This window comes from Pseudonaja textilis, chromosome 2 (assembly GCF_049901715.1).
Source record: "Pseudonaja textilis isolate UNSWEBS1 chromosome 2, rPseTex1.2, whole genome shotgun sequence".
Classification (NCBI taxonomy): domain Eukaryota; kingdom Metazoa; phylum Chordata; class Lepidosauria; order Squamata; family Elapidae; genus Pseudonaja; species Pseudonaja textilis.
In genome coordinates this window covers 14,586,385-14,606,928 of record NC_141991.1, presented here as the reverse complement: position 1 = coordinate 14,606,928, position 20,544 = coordinate 14,586,385, and the positions used below count along the sequence as shown (strand labels likewise).

At 46.4% G+C, this 20,544-nt stretch overlaps 1 protein-coding gene across 1 annotated transcript in view; it reads left to right on the top strand.

Moving 5' to 3' along the window:
• SLC44A4 (solute carrier family 44 member 4) overlaps positions 1-20,544 on the top strand; it is a 77,832-nt gene that overhangs the window by 23,816 nt on the left and 33,472 nt on the right. Inside the window, exons 2-6 of the mRNA XM_026720044.2 lie at positions 9,424-9,472; positions 12,126-12,199; positions 14,497-14,575; positions 16,251-16,350; positions 17,801-17,935. Coding sequence (XP_026575829.2) covers positions 9,424-9,472; positions 12,126-12,199; positions 14,497-14,575; positions 16,251-16,350; positions 17,801-17,935 — 437 coding nt within the window. The remainder of the gene's footprint in view (positions 1-9,423; positions 9,473-12,125; positions 12,200-14,496; positions 14,576-16,250; positions 16,351-17,800; positions 17,936-20,544) is intronic.

Genomic DNA, 20,544 nt, shown 5'->3' with positions numbered 1-20,544 from the left:
CCCCTGGGAGTCAATGGCAGCTCTTTCCCAACGCCTCCTTAACTGGTTGATGTGCCGGCGCCATACTCGACCGTCCTCCAGGAGGATACTGTAGGACTTGGGGCCTGTAATGGAAACTATTTGCCCTGGCATCCATAGAGGGTTCCCTGCATAATTCCTGGTGTAAACCAGGTCTTGCAGGGTGAATCCCCTGGCATGGCTGTCAGAGCCTAGAGGGGTGCCAGGGGCATAATGGGGGTGCAACCTGTCCAGGGTGGTCCTAAGGCATCTGCCCATTAATAGTTCTGCAGGGGACTTGTTGGTGTTGGTGCATGGAGTAGAATGCTGGGTGAGCAAGTAAGTGGACAATTTGGAGTGCCAATCTGCTTGGCTGAACCTTACCAAGGCTTCCTTTACAGACCTAACAGCCCTCTCAGCCATCCCATTGCTTGCAGGGTGAAAAGGGGCTGTGAGGTCGTGCCTGATGCCCAGGTTGGCTGCAAAAACTTCAAACTCACAAGAGGTGAACTGGGGGCCATTATCTGATATCAAGGTGTCAGGGAGGCCATGCGTGACGAACAGTCTGGTCAGGGCTCTCGTGACAGCCAGCGTAGCTGTGGAGGGAAGCAAGGCTACGTCAATCCATTTAGAGAACGAGTCTACTATGACTAAAAAGGTCCGCCCATGTGCTGGGCCAGCCAGGTCAATATGCAGCCAGGACCAAGGGGCCCCAGCATCCTCCCATCGAGTTGCGGCAGCTGCTGGTGGTGCCGATCTAGTTGCCTGGCATGGCTGGCACGTGCTTACCCAGCTGGAGATTCGGGCATCCAGGCCTGGCCACCACACGTAGCTGCGGGCCAGAGCCTTCATCCTCACGATGCCAGGGTGGCCTTTGTGCAGGGCTTTTAAAATTGGCTCTTGTAGAGTAGTGGGGATGACCACTCTTGTCCCCCATAGTAAGCAACCCTGTAGTGAAGATAACTCTTGCCTGCGGATCTTGAATGGTATCAGTTCAGGGGTGTACTGACTTTCCGGCCACCCCCTCCCCACCCAATCCAGCACTTGGGAATTACCTTGTCCCTTCTGGAGTGGGCAGCAATATCCTCAGCTGAGATGGGCAGGTTGAGTTCATTGCAATCAAAAATGACGTGGATGGGCGCGGGGTCTTCCACTGGTATTGGTAGGGGGCATCTGCTGAGGGCATCTGCATGGCACAGGTTCTTTCCCAGGCGATGTACCAGCTTATATGAGTAGGCGGCTAGGAACAGGGTCCATCTGGTCATCTGTGGGGATAGTACCTGTGGGGTTTGCTTGTCTCCTGCTAAAAGTCCTCAAAGTGGCTTGTGATCTGTTATAAGTTCAAAGTGAAGACCATACAGGAATTCGTGGAATTTTTTGATAGCAGCAACTGCTGCTAAGGCTTCCTTATCAATTTGACTATAGTTTCTTTCTGCTGCAGAGAAGGTTCTTGAGAAGAAGGCAATTGGGGCCTCAGAGCCATTTGGCAGCCTATGGCTGAGTACTACCCCCACGCCAAAGCGGGAAGCGTCTGCAGCCAAAACCAGGGGAAGCTGTTGGTTAAATTGAATTAGCACTGCGTTTGAAGTTAGCAGGGATTTGACTGCCTGGAAAGCATTAGCTTCTCTTTGTCCCCAGTGCCAGGGAGCTTTCTTATCTAAGAGTCTAGGTAAAGGTTCAGCTATAGAAGCCTTGTGAGGAAGGAAAACTGCGTAGAAATTCAGAAGCCCTAAGAAAGCTTGTAGTTCCGTTTTGTTGGAGGGTGTGGGTGCCTCATGGATGGCCCTGACTTTTGATTCTATAGGATGTATTCCAGAGGCGTCAATTCGATAACCTAGGAAGTCCACTTGCTTAGTGGCAATGGTGCACTTGTCTTTCTTGAGTTTTAACCCATGCTGCCTGAAACGGTCAAGAACTGACCTGACCCTAAGCAATAATTGTGTTTTGTTGGTGGCAGAGACCAAAATGTCATCAAAATATGGGACTAAACCTAGGAATCCTTGGAGAATCCTCTCCATAAGAGACTGAAAGATCCCAGGGGCCACACTAACTCCAAATTGTAAACGCTTACACCTAAAAGCGCCCCTGTGGGTAACTATTGTTTGCAAATCAGCAGTATGTTTGTCTACAGGAAACTGCTGATATGCTTGTGACATATCTAGTTTTGCGAAAATTGTACCTGGCTCAAAGGAGTGCAACAGGTGTTGGATTACGGGGACTGGGTATGCACTAATTTGGAGGAAACGATTGAGGGACGTTTTATAGTCTGCGCAGATTTGCACGCTGCCGTCTTTTTTAAGAGGGGTAACTATGGGTGTCTCCCATTTTGCGAAATCTACTTGCTCTGGTACTCCTTGCTTAATTAGCTTGTTTAGTTCCAAATCCAATTTAGGGCGAATGGCAAAAGGGACTCTGCGAGGTTTTAAACGAATGGGGGTAGCTTGTGGGCCTACATCAAATGAGATAGGGGTACCAGAGTAATATCCCAGAGTAACATTACCAGCCGCTTCTTCAGGGTGGCCCACGAGATGATAGAGAGGGCAGACCCAGTGTCCACCTCCATCCGGCAGGGTTTACCTTCTAGAAAGACAAAAATGCTTATTTTGTTAGACCCAGGGGTGGTATTGTCTGAGTGGTAACAGGTGTAGCAATCTTCCACTTGCCTTTGGAAGGAAGAAATGGCTCGCGGTCTTTGTGGGAAGGTTTTTTCAGCTTGGCAAACCCTATCTGTGTGGCCCTTTTTTCTGGCAGTTCAGGCAGATGGCATTTCTGAATCTGCATGCTGACCTGAGATGTGCCCCCCCACAGCTCAGACAATTGGGTTGCTGTCTGGTTGCTGGGTTGGTGTTTTTCCTTGGTATCTCTGGAGGGGGTCTTGTTTGTCTGAGACAGTTTACGTCAAGCGGTTCCTCAGCTGGGGAAACCTCATCGAAACGAATGGTAGAGCTTCCTTCTTTTACGGGGTTCCCTTGAATCTCAGCTGCTGACAGCTCAGACAGCTCAGCATCCTGAGCTTCTTCTATGGCTATGGCTAGAGTTAAGTCCTTTTTTACTAGTAATCTCCTCTGAAGCTTTAGGTCTCTAACCCCTCCTACGATTTGGTCAAGAAGCACGTCTTCCAGGTAATCTCTAAAGCCGCAGTGTATGGCAGCTGATCTTAAGGCTGCCATATACTGACTAACGGTCTCCCCCTCAGCCTGAACTCTCCTTCTAAAAGCCAGCCTTCTAGCTATTTGAGAAGGCTTGGGGGAGTAGTGGTTAGACAGGATTCCCTGCAACTCCTCCCAGGGAGGAGTTCACAGAGCGGGGGGATACTAGTGCGGAGGCAGTATCAAAAACAGCAGCTCCACAGAAGCTCAGGAAATAGGATCTTTTCCTCAGGTCGGTGGCTTCTGTCAGGTCAATCGCGTTCAGGAAACACTCGAACCGGTTCATGTACGACTCCCACGTCTCGGCCGTCGGCTGGAAGGGAGGGAATGCCGGGTTTGAAACCATCGTGAAGCGGCAGCGTTGGTCTCCTCAGCTGAGGGAGCTTTAAATTCGCGCTTTTAGAAAAGCGCTTGCGGCTGCGCCTGTCAGGCGGCATCTGGCTCCTCAGCTGGGGAGTTTTGAACTTCGCGCTCATGGAGAGCGTCAGCGGCGGTGACGTTATTCAGCTCTCAGTGGCTTCGGCTCTTTTTGACAGTGACTGGCTCAGCTGTCTTCACCTGGTTGTCTCTAATTGTATCCCGCCCTCGTTGCTAGTGTTGTGGAGTGGCGGCAGATACTGAGACAGACACAGGCTTGACTTTTTAAAAGGCTTTATTCACTCGAATAAAGGGTTGCCGCGGCTGCCGGGGCTAACTGGCAGTCAGCTGGCGGCAACAGCTGATGCAGTTTGACAGCTCCTTTTATAGCGGCTGTCAAACGGCATCAGCCAATGGGAGCGGTCGGCGCTCCCACCCGAGCGGCGGACCGGAGTGAGGACCGCCGTCAGTCTATGAACACAACATCGTCCATTTGTCTGAAACAGTATCAGGTCTGCTTGAACAAGGGGGTTGGATTAGAAGACCCCCAAAGGGCCCTTCCAACTTTGTTATTCTGTTATCTAGCTCTCTGGAGAAGACTCTGATTCTGGAAAAGGGGAAAAGAAAGAGAAGAGGATGACCAGCCGCAAGATGGATGGTCTCGGTGTAACGGAGATGAAGAAACCTTTGGAACACCTGAAGCAGTACCATGTTAAGAACAGATCGTGGTGGAGAAAGTTTATATTTGCAGTTTCTAGGAGCCAGCAACAACTAATGGCGCATAATCAGTCAGGTTAGACTAGGAAGTCACATGGAAAACAAAAGCAGAGGAAAATGACTCTTACTCCTAAGAAAATTATGTGGATGAGGCCAAGAAGGTGACAGCGCCAGGAATTGTTTGCAACCAAGACTTGAAGACAATATGACCTATTAACTCCCCAGAAATTGTACCTGGAGGGAAATAGCTCTGGACTGCTGAATTGAACGAGCATTGATGCTGGGAAACTCAACCATTGTTTGACTCTGTTGTGTGAACGCAGGGGAGGTGCCTTCAGTATGTGTTAGATCCACAGTAGAAAGTAGCACCTGGCTGATATTAACTAAGCAGTTTTGTTAGTGTTTGCCTGGACTACTGCTAGGAAATTCCAAGAGCTGGAGATAGACTGGGAAGATATTTTTTTTAAAAATCTTAGAAAAAGATAGTAATGAGTTCCTTCTATATAGCTGCCAGAGAAGTTACGTGGTTGCATCTACCAGGTAACCTGAAGTCAAGGTCAACCTGTAAGAAACTTCTGAATCAGGTTGAACTGACCACCAGGGGGCCCACATGCCCAGTTTTCATCCTATTGGGACTTATCAGATATTATTTTGTGGGGTTCAAACCCTCACCTCAGAATTCAGCTCATTAAATTTTGTGATTTAGGTGACTGTGTACAATGCATTAGTTTTGGAGCCTCCCGAGTCCTGGCCCCCATCAATTGTAGGAGGTGATATAGAGATATTTTCTGAATGGTACCCACAATCCACTTTCCCTTAAACTCTCGGACCAGAAACACAGATGTTACATTATAGCCCCCATTGTGGGAATTTCAGAGATGAAGTGTCCATTTTATAATATTTGCATACTTTGTCAGTGACCTTTCCAAACCTCTGGCATATCTCTGGAATGTTTTCAGAGAACTTTGGTTATTTCCTGTTTAAATTTTTTCCTGTTTATTTCTTATACCAAAGAATTGGACCTAATAGATTTATCATTAGATTAGCAATTGACCCTGGAGGTGACAAAGAAATAGACTGTCAGTCTTGCCCCAGCTTCGGCATTTAGGAAAGGAAGAGTCCATTTGTAGTGAAAGGTACACTTTGACTAAAGCCAAGTGGTTGCATCATAAGCAAGGCTGGATCTGAATATTCCAGCTCAAAACCTGCCTTTTCTCGGATGCTTCCTCCTTGATCAGTTCATGAGTGTCCAATGATATTTGAATTTGATGTTTTGGTAACAGCTTTGCGGTATGGAGCCTCTTTGGTGTAGTTTTGCATTCCGTTCTCCCACTCATGTCTTTGGATGTTCCAGTCTGTTCCAGATTGGCACCTCTGGTTCCTGTCATCTGTCTTCCTTTATATTCCCTTTCTCCCTCCTTCCACATTTTATGGCAGGATGCCAGCGAAGCAAAACAGGCTGAAGTGTTTATGATGGCAGACCTGACATTGGCTGAGGTGCAGAGGTGGTATATTCAGCAGGTTCTGGCCAGTTCTGGAGAACTGGCGGTGGAAATTTTGAGTAGTTCGGAGAACCAGCAAATACCACCTCTGACTGGAGATTTTACAGTACTCTTCCCTTGCCACGCCCACCAAGTCATGCCCACAGAACCACTGCTGAGGTGCCACACATTTTCTGTATCAAGTAGGAACAGAAGATATTGCATGTTTCTGAAATTGATGTCTTCTGGACAAGATGGGAAGCCATGATGATTGTGGATTTAGTAATCCCGTTCCCAACACATCTGTGAAAGTGCTTGCTGGCCTCTGCGTGGGAACACAACAATATGTTGGCGTTCCCCACTCTGAAATGGTTCAGTGGCTTACAGCAGTGGCCCCCAACCTTTTTTGTGCCACGGCCCAGTACCGGCATCACAAAATGATCCGTGGCCCGGTACCGGCATCAGCACACATGACAAGGCAAGGTGAGCCGAGTGACCAGCCAGCCATCCATCCCTCGCTTCTCCCTGCCACCTTCAACTCCTCCTTTGTACCTTTGTCGATGGGCTTAACTTCGGGACGGCTTTGGGACGGTTGCTCGGCTTGCCTTGCCTTGGGTGCTGAAAGAATCCTCGCGCCTTAGTTTCGTTCGAAGCTGCCCCCCTTCGATGAAACTAAAGCGCGAGGATTCCTTCAGGACCCAAATGCCACTTTCCAACCAGAAAAGCTCACCCGGAAGCACTTTCTCGTCAAACAAGATGGCGGCGCCCAGCAAACCGGCAGCCCGGTAGGAAATGTTCCACGGACCAGTACTGGTCCGCTGCCCGGTGGTTGGGGACCCCTGGCTTACAGTAAAGAAATGAGCCAAGGAAATACCTCAGCCATTGCCAAATGTTAAAAGACATAGGCAATGTGGAGAACGTATTATTGCCACGAAATTCTAGGCTGCCAGTGGGTGTGATCAGGATTTGGAGGAACATTATTGTTGCTTATGGTGGATTTTAGAACTATTATTTGGAAAGGGAGCTCCTAGCCAGCTTAGCTTGGGCACAGAAGCTGTGCTGCGTTGGGCCTGGGAATCCTGTTTTTGGAAGAAGGAAAGTCCCCGGAGTATGGTTAAAAAAATAAATAAATCTAGATGGCAGCTCTGAATGTTTTTTATAGGTGTCCTCTGTCAAATATGATGCACTGGAACAAACTGTAACACAGATAGTTCAAGAATATCCCCTCAGGAAATTTCAAGGCATCTGGGATGATCTCACTGCTCCCACACCAGAAGCAATTAGATCAAGGGTCTTCAAACTTGGCAAGTTTAAGACTTGTGGACTTCAACTCCCAGAATTCCTGAGCGAACATGACTGGAGGAGGAATTCTGGGAGTTGAGGTGCACAGGTCTTAAAGCTGTCAAGTTTGAAGACCCCTGAGAGATGGTTAGCTTCTTTTGATAATGAATTACAACATCTATCCTATTGCAGTTCTATGGCTTCTTATGGTAGTTTTACTATGGTTTCATCTTAATGTAATATGTTATCTCCTACATTGTATTGTCCACAAAATATCTCTCTCCCCCTCCCATTCTCTCTCTCTCTCTCTCTCTCCCTATCTATCTACAGTATATCTATCTATGTATATCTCTATGTATATCTATCTCTATCTCTATCTATGTATATCTATCTCTATCTATCTATCTATCTATCTATCTATCTATCTATCTATCTATCTATCTATCTATCTATCTATCTATCCCTACCTATCTACCTACCTATGTATCTCTCTCTCTCTCTCTCTCTATCTATCTATCTACAGTATATATATATATATATATATATATATATATATATATATATATATATATATATATACCTACCTACCTACCTACCTACCTACCTACCTATGTATCTCTCTCTCTCTCTCTCTCCAGTATATCTATCTATGTATATCTCTATCTCTATCTATCTCTATCTATCTATGTATATCTATATCTATCTATCATCTATCTATATCTATTTACCTACTTACCTACCTACCTACTTCCCTATGTATCTCTCTCTCTCTCTCTCTCTACAGTATATCTATCTATGTATATCTCTATGTATATCTATCTCTATCTCTATCTATGTATATCTATATCTATCTCTATCTATCTATCTATCTATCTATCTATCTATCTATCTATCCCTACCTATCTACCTACCTATGTATCTCTCTCTCTCTATCTATCTATCTATCTACAGTATATATATATATCTATCTATCTCTATCTCTCTACCTACCTACCTACCTACCTACCTATGTATCTCTCTCTCTCTCTCTCCAGTATATCTATCTATGTATATCTCTATCTCTATCTCTATCTATCTATGTATATCTATATCTATCTATATCTATCTATCTATCTATCTATCTATCTATCTATCATCTATCTATATCTATTTACCTACTTACCTACCTCCCTACTTCCCTATGTATCTCTCTCTCTCTATCTATCTACAGTATATCTATCTATGTATATCTCTATGTATATCTATCTCTATCTCTATCTATGTATATCTATATCTATCTCTATCTATATCTATCTATCTATCTATCTATCTATCTATCTATCTATCTATCTATCTATCTATCTATCATCTATCTATATCTATTTACCTACTTACCTACCTCCCTACTTCCCTATGTATCTCTCTCTCTCTCTCTATCTACAGTATATCTATGTATATCTTTCTAGCTATGTATATCTATCTATCTATGTATATTTATCTATATCTATATCTATATCTATCTATCTATCTATCTATCTATCTATCTACCTACCTACCTACCTACCTACCTATCTAGATCGATGGTACAACCCTCTCCAGCACTGAGTTGTGCTATGCCTGTACAGGTACTCCTCGACTTACAACAGTCTGTTTATTGACCATTTGAAGTTACAGTGGTGCTGAAAAGCATGATTTAGGACCGTTTTTCTCACAACCATTGCAGTACCCCCAAGGTCATGTGATCAAAATTCAGAAGCTTGGCAACTGACTCACAGTTATGATGGTTGCAGTGTCCTGTGGTCATGTGAATCCCCGTTTGCAAACTTCTGACAAGCAAAGTCAATAGGGGAGCCAGATTCACTTAACAAACTAAGTTACTAATTTAACAACTGTGACAAGAAAGATTGTAAAATGGGGGGGAAACTCAACAGCTGTCTTGCTTAGCAACAGAAATTTTGGGTTCGGATGTAGTCGAAAGTCGAGGACTGCCTGTATTTAAATTAAACTATGCTAATAATGTCTACAGGGACGCAATGGCTCAGTGGCTAAGATGCTGAGCTTGTCGATCAGAAAGTTCGGCAGTTCAGCGGTTCGAATCCCTAGCACCATGTAATGGAGTGAGCCCCCGTTACTTGTCCCAGCTTCTGCCAACCTAGCAGTTCTAAAGCATGTAAAAAATGCAAGTAGAAAAATAGGAACCATTTTGGTGGGAAGCTAACAGCATTCTGTGTGCCTTTGGCATTTAGTCATGCTGGCCACATGACCACAGAGACGTCTTCGGACAGCGCTGGCTCTTTGGCTTTGTAACGGAAATGAGCACCGCACCCTAGAGCCAGAAACGACTAACACGTATGTCTATATGTGCACCCAGCCATAGAGATCAGATTTTAAGGAACCTCCTCTTCCTTCTGTAATGCTTTTAGACCAAATGTGTTCTCATTCTTGCTTTTTCTTTTCCCCAGGGGAGAAATCTCAATACGATCCTTCTTTTCATGGTCCTATCCAGAAGAGGTAAGGACACCTCGTGCGACAAAGGGGATGGCTGGAGTGTCAAATAGGAGATCGAGGCTGCTGGAGCTAAAGACAAGAGAGAAGCTTTAGTTGCTCAGAAGGGAAGAAGGGAGGTCTGTGAACAAGGACATCCCTGGGAAGTGGGGCAGTATAAAAAATTTAGAGGAAAGGGATAGTTGCTGGAAAGCATGTGGAAGAGGTCTACATTTTGCTTGAGATGTTGAGTTTTATTTCTGGGCGTCAGGAGATCTGCTGACTGATACATGTTTTTGGAACCATGAATGTTTGAGATTCTGAAAAAAAAAACATTTTCTTTCAAGTAAGCCTCTTGGTTTTTGATGTTGTTTGTTCCCACATCTGGCAACTCACCGCAGCCAACTCGCCGCGGACAATCCACCACAGTCAACTCACCATGGCCAACTCACCATGGCCAACTCGCCGCAGGACAATTCAACAATTCAATTTAATTATTTAAAATAAGTAAAAAATGATTTCAAATTTTTTCATTCACATTTCATTTTGTCCCTCCTTTGGCATCCTTTCTTTAATGATTCTGTTCCACTATTTCTTCAATATTAGTGTAACTCGTGTCCCATAACGAGTTGTTCCCTGGCGAGTTGGATCTGGTGAGCTGTTCTATGATGAGTTGGCCACGACCAGTTGGCCACAACAAGTTGGCTGTGGCGAGTTGACTGTGGTGAGTTGACCACAGCAAGTTGTTTTAGAAAACACCCCCCAAATATCAGCCTGCTATAAAACGCATGTTTAGTGCTTATAATATTAAAAGGTTGTGAAGAGCCACTAAATTTGAATCTAATTATGATGAGGGTTGGAAGTTACTTGTTTATACATTTCTTTCCTTTCCCTTTATTACATTCTTTCCTTTCTCTTCATCCTTTTTTCATTTTCTGCACTTTGTACTGTCTTTTCTCTTTAAGTTTAGTTTGAATGAGTTTTTACGATTGTAATCAGAATCCCTAATAAAATTATATGCAAATAATGCCAGTTTAGTGCTTTTAACTTCCTGGTGATGATGCATCAACATATTTTCCACTGTCGTTGTGTCTACTACAGTCAGCCTTCCCAACTCTGGACAGGTTGGACTTGAGCCCCGTAATCCCCTAGGAAGCAAGGCTAGTCTTGGCACTGTTCTATCAACATTGAACTTATATTCTGAATTCCAGCGCATGGCTTGGCTGACAAAGATACCGCAGTTTGAACTTCAAGGGGACTGGAGGGTGCCATGCTGGAAAGTGCCAATTTTTTAAAATGAGGGGGGAGGCATAGTCTACTTGGAGAAGAGCCTTGTGTTCCTCCAACCCATAACCCATGGAAGAGCCCAGCATCCAATGATAGCAATAGCACTTAGACTTACGGTATATACCAGCGGTCGCCAACTGGTGGGCCGTGGCCCACTGGTGTGCCATGAGAAAATTTTGGTGGGCCACAGAGAAATCTCACCCCCCAGAACACCCCCCCCAAAAGCAATTAATCCAGGCTGCACAGAAACACAAGGCTGCGCCGCCCACATGGTCCGCAGGAACGCTCCTTGCCCACTCACTCCTTACCCAGTAAACTTGCCTGCTAAATTGCTATTTTTCCTTTTTCCGACCCTCATCTGTTCTGCTGTTCTGGGAGATTTAGATTAGCTAGGAAGCCGGAAATAGTAGGATTTCTTGCTTTCTAGCTAAGCACAGCCGAACCTCCCTTAGGACTGAAGGTTCTGTTATTCAGTGCCGACTCACGGCAAGCAAATTTGAGAGACTGAGCTAGCCGATGGCAGATAGATAGATCACTGAATGATTCTGTGAGCAACTCAATCTGTCTGCTTTGCCTGATTTTGGGTAAAAGTTGCTCCTTTTTTAATAAAAAATCAATATTTACATGCATGGTGTGTTGTGAGTTAATTTTGTGAGTTTGCTTGCTGGCAAATTTTATGTGACAGACTGAGTTAGCCAATGGCAGATAGATCGATCTCTGAATGAATCTGTGATTCTGTGAACAACTCAATCAGCCTGCCTGCTTTGCCTGCTTTTGGGTAAAAGTTGCTCTTTTTTTAATAAAAATTCAATATTTATATAAATATTTATAATGTTTACATATAAGCCATGCCCAGCCAGTCATATGACCACCAAGCCACACCCACAAATTAGGCCATGCCCATAGAACTGTTAGTGGTTCCTGGGATTTAAAATTATGAGTTTGGTGGTCCCTGAGGTCCAAAAGGTTGGCGACCCCTGGCATATACCACTTCATGGTGCTTTACAGCCCTCTCCAAGTGGTTTACAGTGTCAGCCTATTGCCCCCACAACAATCTGGGTCCTCATGTTACCGACCTCAGAAGGATGGAAGGCTGAGTCAACCTTGAGCTGGTCAAGAACTTTCCGCTGTGTATACGGCAGTCCCAAACCAACTTTGGCTGACCTCAGAAAAAAAAAACTTGGCTTGATCCATGCTTGAATCAGAAACTACAAGAGATCCTATGTGTGTTAGCTGACTTGGGAAATCATTTAAAAAAGCTTTATGGATATATACCCAAAGACAATAGAATTTGAGGCTGAGGTTTTAGTCTTTCCACTTGATGTAAACACCCATACACATGTGCCTGTAAGTTAGTATGTTGATGACTAACCCTTCACTTTCTCTGTTCCAGGAGCTGTACAGATATTATTTGCTGTGTTATCTTTGGGGTCTTCCTCACTGGCTACATGATAATAGGGCTTTTGGGTGAGTAAGTTTCTTAACTTAGAGAAGAGGACCAAGGGAAACGATCTCTATTGCCACTGGTCAACTTTATATTCTATTTGTCATATTAAGTAATGCTGTTGGAAGAAATGTCCTTTTGGGTTCAGCTCCAAGTGGGGAAGAAAGACACTGGAAACATGTTGACTGCTTGGAAAGATGGTTTAATGGTGGACAGGATCACATGCCTTGGGTGAAGAAAGAGGGAAGAGATGCTGAGAGTCCCTTAGTTATATAACCCCTGTTGGGCTTTGAATTTGAGCTTGTGTTCTGATTGGTTGTCAGACTCCCATGAGGCCATGCAGGGGCAACTTTGTAGGTTGTCTTTTGAGTCCCAGGCTTGGTTGACTCTTGCTGGGTGATGATGTAATGAAAGGGCTTTGGGCAGTGGTGGGATTCAAATTTTTTTTTACTACCGGTTCTGTGGGCGTGGCTTAGTGAGCATGGCAGGGGAAGGAGACTGTAATATCTCCAGTCAGAGATGGGATTTGCCGGTTCTCCAAACCACTCAAAATTTCCACTACCGGTTCTCCGGAACTGGTTAGAACCTACTGAATACCATCTCTGGCTTTGGGCAATTCCTATTATGGCTCTGCCTGAAGGAGGTAGATCTTTGTTATGTAGAATAGACTGGCCCCACTGAGTTATGCATTTCCTGGGCACTGGGAAGAGATCATTGTTTTGGAGAAGCCAGCATTATATAACTGGTCAGCTTTAAGCATTCAGATTCCAACTTATGGAAGGAAGGAGACTTGCATTTCATTAACAAAAAGAGTAAAGGAGAGTCAAATAGCCTCCTTAAAGCTTTCTGAAAAGAAATTATTTCTTTTGTCCAGCAGATCATTTGTTTAAAAGCTCCCTGGGGTCTGGAAGGAATAACTCCTCTCTTGAAGACTTTAGATAGGATGGATGTATCTCTTCCCCCAGTTCTCCGCCTTTCCACCCCACCCATAACAACTAAAATAGTAGAATCAATCCTCTGTAATTGAGAAATTAGGAGAAAGTTGTTTGGACATTTAAAAAAAGAAGGATCTGCAGTTAGTGTGTGATTTTTTTCCCCCTTCAATTCAGTGTTTCTCAACTGTAGCAACTTTGAGAAGTGTGAACTTCACACCTCATGATTCCCCAGACAGCAGGGTGTTGAAGTCCACACTTCTTAAAATTCTCATTTTGGGGGGCTCCAAACTGGTGAATATCCATGGTAAATTATGAAATATTGATATTTTTTTTCTGCCTTCCTTCCTTCCTTCCTTCCTTCCTTCCTTCCTTCCTTCTTTCTTTCTTTCTCTCTCTCTCTCTCCCTTCCTCCCTCCCTCCCGCCCTTTCTTTCTTTCTTTCTTTCTTTCTTTCTTTCTTTCTCTCTCTCTCTCTCTCTCCCTCCCTCCCTCCCTCTCTCTCTTTCTTTCTTTCTTTCTTTCTTTCTTTCTTTCTTTCTTTCTTTCTTTCTTTCTTTCTTTCTCTCCCTCCCTCCTCTCTTTCTTTCTTTCTTTCTTTCTTCTCCCTTCCTCCCTCCCTCTCTTTCTTTCTTTCTTTCTTTCTTTCTTTCTTTCTTTCTCTCTCCCTTCCTCCCTCCCTCTCTTTCTTTCTTTCTTTCTTTCTTTCTTTCTTTCTCTCCCTCCCTCCCTCTCTTTCTTTCTTTCTTTCTTTCTTCTCTCTCCCTTCCTCCCTCCCTCCCGCTCTTTCTTTCTTTCTTTCTTTCTTTCTTTCTTTCTTTCTTTCTTTCTTTCTTTCTTTCTTCTCTCTCTCTCTCTCTCTCCTTCTCTTCTTTCTTTCTTTCTTTCTTTCTTTCTTTCTTTCTTTCTTTCTTTCTTTCTTTCTTTCTTTCTCTCCCTCCCTCCCTCTCTTTCTTTCTTTCTTTCTTTCTCTCTCCCTTCCTCCCTCCCTCTCTTTCTTTCTTTCTTTCTTTCTTTCTTTCTTTCTTTCTTTCTCTCCTCCCTCTCTTTCTTTCTTTCTTTCTTTCTTTCTTTCTTTCTCTCCCTCCCTCCTCTCTTTCTTTCTTTCTTTCTTTCTCTCTCTCTCCCTTCCTCCCTCCCTCCCGCTCTTTCTTTCTTTCTTTCTTTCTTTCTTTCTTTCTTTCTTTCTTTCTCTCTCTCTCTCTCTCTCCTTCCTCCTTCTTTCTTTCTTTCTTTCTTTCTTTCTTTCTTTCTTTCTTTCTTTCTTTCTTTCTCTTTCTCTCTCTCTCTCTCTCTCTCTCTCTCTCTCTCTCTCTCTCTCTCTCTCTCTCTCCTCCCTCCCTCCCTCCCTCCCTCCCTCCCTCCCTCCCTTCTTTTTTGTTTTTCAAGCCTGGCTCTACGGTGATCCGCGGCAAGTTATTTATCCCAGAAATTCAACGGGATCCTATTGCGGAATTGGCGGCAATCGGTACGTTGGAAATCCTGCGAAGGAAGGAAGGGACTCGTCAAAACTGTTGCTTGGCTAGAGTCGGGGGCGGGGGGGGGGGGTGGCTTCAAAAATTTTAGCAAAGGGTTCTCTGCCCGGTTGCTGGGTGGGCGTGGCCATGGTGGGCATGGCCCAGTCGGCCTTCTCTACCACAGCGAGGCGGGGGGTGCTTTTTTGCCATCCCTGGGTCCAGAGGCTTTCCTCGAGACCCCGGGAGGGCGAAAACAGCCTCCTTGCGCTCCGGAGACTCTCTAGAAGGGCCCATTTCTGGCCTTCCTGAACTTCTGCCAGGCCCATTTATCTCCCATCCTGAGCCTCCACGGGCACCCTGCACTTACCTGCATCCCAAATGGGCCATGTTGGGACTCCCGGGAGGGGTGGGGTGGGCGGGGCCACCCAAGAGCGGGATTTGGGGGTTCTCCGAATTGCGCAGAATCTTAGCTAGTCCAGGGGTCGCCAACCTTTTGGACCTCAGGGACCACCAAACTCATAATTTTAAATCCCTCGGGCCGCTAATATGAAATTTGACAGACGGTGGCTTGCTGACGTTGGTGGGAAAGTCGGTCCCATATTCCAGAGCTGCAGTAGTCACAAGACTGGTGCTTTGGTCATCCCAGAGCAGCTACTCCTCCACCCGGGCGCACCGGCCTGCCATGGACTGGAGGAGCTGCTCCGGGATGACCAAAGGGCCAGTCCTGTGACTACTGCAGCTCTGGAATACGGGACTGACTTTTTCCACCAACCTCAGCAATCCACCCCGGGCGGATTTCCCTCCCCCACCGTTGGTCTTAACTTCCAGTTCCAGCTCGCGTGGCTCTACTCAAGGTAAGGTTTGCGCTCGGTCGAAGGGTGGGGGCCAGCGGGTGGGCAGGTCATGTGCGCGGCGCAGCCTTGTGTTCTGGAGCAGCCTGGATTAATTGCTTTGTGGGGGGGACATTTCTCTGTGGACCGCCAGTGGTCCCTGGTCCACTGGTTAGCGACCACTGAGCTAGAGAATCTCCCAAACCCTTGTGAACCCCCACCAGCGCACCCCTGGAGGAGGGATTTTTAACAAGCAGAGATTTAACCAAGCTCCGACAGCCGCAGTTTTCCTGGAATTAAAAAAAAAAAACTCTGTACAGGTAGACCTCGACTTACAACAGTTCGTTTAGTGACTGTTCAAAGTTACAACGGTACTAAAAAGAATAACTTAGGACTGTTTTTCATACTTACGACTTTTGCAGCGTCCCCAGGGTCACCTCACCAAAACTCAAATGCTTGGCAACTGGCTCCTCTTGATGACATTTGCAGTGTCCCCGGGGCTCGTGTGGGATCGTCCCCGACCTTCGGACAAGCAAAGTCGACAGGGGAAGCCGGATATACTTTCAGAACGATGTCACTAAATTGCCAACTGCAGTGATTCGTTTAACAACCGTGGCAAGAAAAGTCGTAAACTGGGGCGAAATTCGCTTAACGAATATCTCACTTAGCTACGGAAATTTGGGGCTCAATTGTGGTCGTAAGTCGAGGACTACCGGTACAAAATTATTGTCCGGCAATCAGTTAACCGGATGTACTTTGAGAACAGGAGCGACCCGAGTGTCTTTTTTTTTTTTTTTTGTCATTACCAGGAATTATTTCTTTTAATGTGTTTCTTCAATTCCCTTTTTCTGTTTAGTGGCAAACCTTACCTTCTCTACTTCAATCTCATGCAATGTGTCGTGGAAGCGAATCCACTGGCAATAGCAATGAAGGGCTTGCAATGCCCTACCCCACAGGTATCTTGCTCTCTCTCTCTCTCTCTCTCTCTCTGTGTAAGTGTGAGGGCTCCAACAAATCCACCCTCATTCAAATTAAAAGTCTCTAGCCGCATCTGAGAGAAAAGAAAATTGATTTATTAGGGGTTGGCCGTGTTGACGCATGGTGAGTGCAGCCGATACTAAATTACATCATACATTTCCCCTTTGACCCTGGTCTTCCCCCCAGCCCTTGGATGTGACTTCTCCAATGGGACACATCCATCTCCAAGAGTCCTCCATCATGCTCTCCTATAAACTTCTTATGCTCCGACAACTTTGGGCTGCTGGGGTGATTATCTAGGCATTTAAGGAATGCCTTGTTTTTCCCCATTTTCTTTTCTGGCAGCTAAAAAGACCAAAGAAGTATTTTTTTAGTTGACATTGTGTGTGTGCCTGCGCATGTGTGTAACCAGGTGCAAATAGTCCTCGGTGATTTCAACTTGGTCATTAAGCAAAGCACTTACTAAGTGAAACCGTGACGGTACTTAGGTTCTCACCTCAGCTTTCCTTTAACAATCCTGAGGAGGCCCTAAACGTGAATATTGGTGGCAAGGTTGTTTTTTTCATCACCTTTGTAATTGCAAACAGTCACTAAACAAGGCAGTCGCGAAACGAGGACAGCCTAGGTGTCTGCTCCTAGGCATGTTCTGCAGACCTTAACATTTAGGCCCATGTTGGTGAACCTATGGCACGCATGCCGGAAGTGGCACACATAGCCATTTCCCCTGGAATGCGAGAGGTTGCCCAGAAGGTGCACCCGGCGCCGCCCAACAAGTGATTATTGGGTATCTGGTGCTCATGCGCGGGGGTGGGTGGGAGATACGTGCGCATTGGCAGAGATGCATGGCGTGCAAGGGGATCGCATGCGCATGCACGGGGGGCGTGTAGGTGGCCCGCATGCATTGCCTTCTGGGTGCCGGCACACAAGCATGCGCAAGTGAGAATGCGCTCAATTATCGGCACGGCAGCCGAAAAAGGTTAGCCACCACTGGATTAGGGAGTATTTTTAATGAAAAGAAAAAAGAAAAAAAAATACTGCTAACACTGTACCAGCCTGGATTTCCCACAATGCCTCTGGGTTTCTGTGCTGTCCAGCCAGTGTCTGGGAATTGGGATAGTTAGGTAGCAATTGGGAGCTGTCCCCTTAAGGGAATGTATCATGGTAAATGTAGTTAAGATATCCTGGGAAATGTAGTCCATGTCACGTGACCACATCTGTAATCCTGATCGGTCACTAAATTGACCCTCGATGGGTTGGGGAGTTTTCCACATTCTTGGCTGATTCTTCTCTTCTTTAGACTAGCCAGACCCAAAACCTGCAGCCATTCTTTGTATGGTTGAGTCTCCAGGCCTTTTGATCATCTTAGTTGTCCTAGAAATCATTGCCGATGGTTTTTCAGACGGCTTCCCTGTGTTCCTTCCTTTTCAGATTTGTGTCTCCGATTGCTCCAGCATATTCTGGGTGGTGCCTCCAGCTGATTTAGTGCCTTCAAGTAAGAAACCTTCTGATGTTTGGAATCAGACAATGTGCCAACTCAGCATTGATCTCGAAACTACGAAGTTGGTAAGTTGTTGCCTTTGGATGAGCCCAATCTTAATTCTTTTCCTTCCCGGTAATCCTGACGAGTGTTTCAAGTTTCCTTGGATATTCAGTGAGGCCTTATCTCAAAAGTGTTGTTGTTTTTTTCTACAAAAGACAACTGGACTGTTTTTTTCCTTGAGGAAGAAGAAGTTTTGCTTCTCATCCGAGAAGCTTAATCAGTTCTGATGGTGGAAGGATAGGTTCTGATAGGACGATTGGGGAGGGGGCGATATGGAAGCATTGTATTTCTTTGCAGTCATCTGGTCATTTGTACTATCTGTGAGAGTCGTTGAGGCCACATGGGGATTTATCTGTGCTCTCAAGGTTATCTGAATCAGGGTGCAATTGGTTGTTGAATCTTCCTGGCAGTCCTGCAAAGGTTGCGTTGTAGACTGGAGATAGATGGTATCTTATCCAGGGGTGGGTTTCTACCGGTTCTGTCCACCTCTGTAGAACCGGTAGCTCTGAAGAGCAGCAGACCGGTTCTATGTCTGCTGATGTTTTTGCCCACTCGCCCACCCGGGCTCTGACACGACCTTTATTTCCTGATTTTTTTCAACTTCAGCTGCCGTGCGAGGCACAGATACAGTTTAAAAAGCAGGGGAAAAGGGCTTTTTGAAAGGTTGCTTCTCTGCATGCAGCAGGCTGATGACGATTTACAGGCGTGCTCCGGCAGCATGCAGGGAAGCACATCGTAAATCACTAAACCTTGTCAATGACCAAACTGGTAGTTAACCCTGTCTCATCCCACCCCTGGTCTTATCCGTCCCCCTCTGTTGAGGGAAGGGTGTTGTTCAGTGCTAACGTAGATGGATCCTCTTTCCAACCAAGCGGCCTCTCTAGCCAAAATGTGGACCTTGCATGTTTTGCACACAGACAATGATCCTAGAGAGGACCACCGGTTTGAAAGAGAGGATTAAAAGAAGCCATCTTGTTAGAATTGAACATACCTCCCTCAACAGAGGTGAGGTGGAAGAAGAGCCCAGAATAAGAATACAGTCTAAGAAAGGAGTCCCCCAACCTGTGGGCTGTAGTCGTACTACCGGGTCATGGCCTGTTGGCCAGTGGACCTCATGAGTGGCTGACCAGTGTTTAGCCTAGGTATGACAAACTCGATTTCATTGAGGGCCACATCAGGGTTGTGTTTGACCTTGGGGGCGGGGTGGGGCGGGCTGTGTGTGGCCAGCTCAATGTCATTCGTGTCGGGAGTCCTGAGTGCTCTGCAAGTAAAGAGGGGCTCCCGAGCTCCGTTTTTGGCTGCAATGGCCTCCTGCAACCGTCTGCCAATGAAAATGGAGCTCGGGAGAGCCACACGCAGCCCTCCCAAGCTCCGTTTTCACTGGTAGAGGCACCGCGGGTCAGTCCTTCGCTGTTTCCAGGGTAGCCCCGCAGGCCAGATCGAAGCATCTCATGGGATGGATCCTCCCACCCCCCCCCGGGTCTTGAGTTTGACACCTCTGGTTTAGCTTATTTCTTTCTAACAGGATGCCCTTGTTCCAGCTTTCCTGCCTCACTGTTCCTCACCGTTTCCCTTAAACCAGCAATCCCCAACTTTTGCAGCTGGGAGGGAGGAGAGGGGAACTGGGCCGTGCAAGCGGCAAACTGGTGCGCCCGTGGGCAGCTCCCCTTGTGTGAGCAGTGGGCCGGTGGGCATGCGAGTACACTCCAGCCCGCCGTTCGTGTGAGTGGAGCTACGCATGCATGCTTGTGCACCCTGGCCCACTGTTTGTGGGAGTGGAGCTGAGCGCTGCTCACACGCATGAAACTGTGCTTGTGCATGCATGTGCACCAGGCCTGCCACTCATGCAGCCCAGGCATGTAAAACTCGATTTCATTGAAGGCCACATCAGGGTTGTGTTTGATCTTGGTGTGTGTGTGTGTGTGACTCCTGTTGGGGGCATTTGTCGTGGCCCAAGCGCTCTGCCTGCAAAAACAGACTCCCAAGCTCCGTTTTGGGCTGCAACAGCCTCCTGCAACCCTCTGCCAGCAAAAACAGAGGCTGGGAGGCATGTGGCCCTCCTGAGCTCTGTTTTCGCTGGCGGAGGCATCAGAGGCTGGTCCTTTGCTGGTTCCAGGGTGCCCCTGCAGGCCAGATCTAAGCAACCCATGGGCTGGATTTGGGCCCTGGGTCTTGAGTTTGACACCACTGGGATAGGCCACAATCTGGTGCTCGGCTGCAGCCAGGGGGTTGGGGATCCCTGCCTCAAATGTTTAGCATTTTGGTGCTTGTTGCTTTTAATGTATGTATGTATATAATCTATGTATATATGTGTTGTGGCTCTGAGGTTTGAGCCTGCATTGTTAGAGGACGAAGACTCGGACAATGGGGAAGAGGAGGATTTGGAAATGCCTTCCTCCCCAGGACCTTCCTCTTCGGCAATGCCTTCCTCGCTGATTGTGCCTCAGGTGTTGGCAGATAACGAGAGGGAAGACCTGAGGCTAATCAGGAAAAGGAGGAGGGCGTATCAGAGTCTCTGGCTGAGAATCAAGCAGAGGAATGCTGGCTTGATGCGAGGCAGCGTCGCAGGCAAAAGTGTGAGCTTCAGCGCAGGAGGAAGGGACGAATCAGAGACTGAGCTGAGGGACTGACA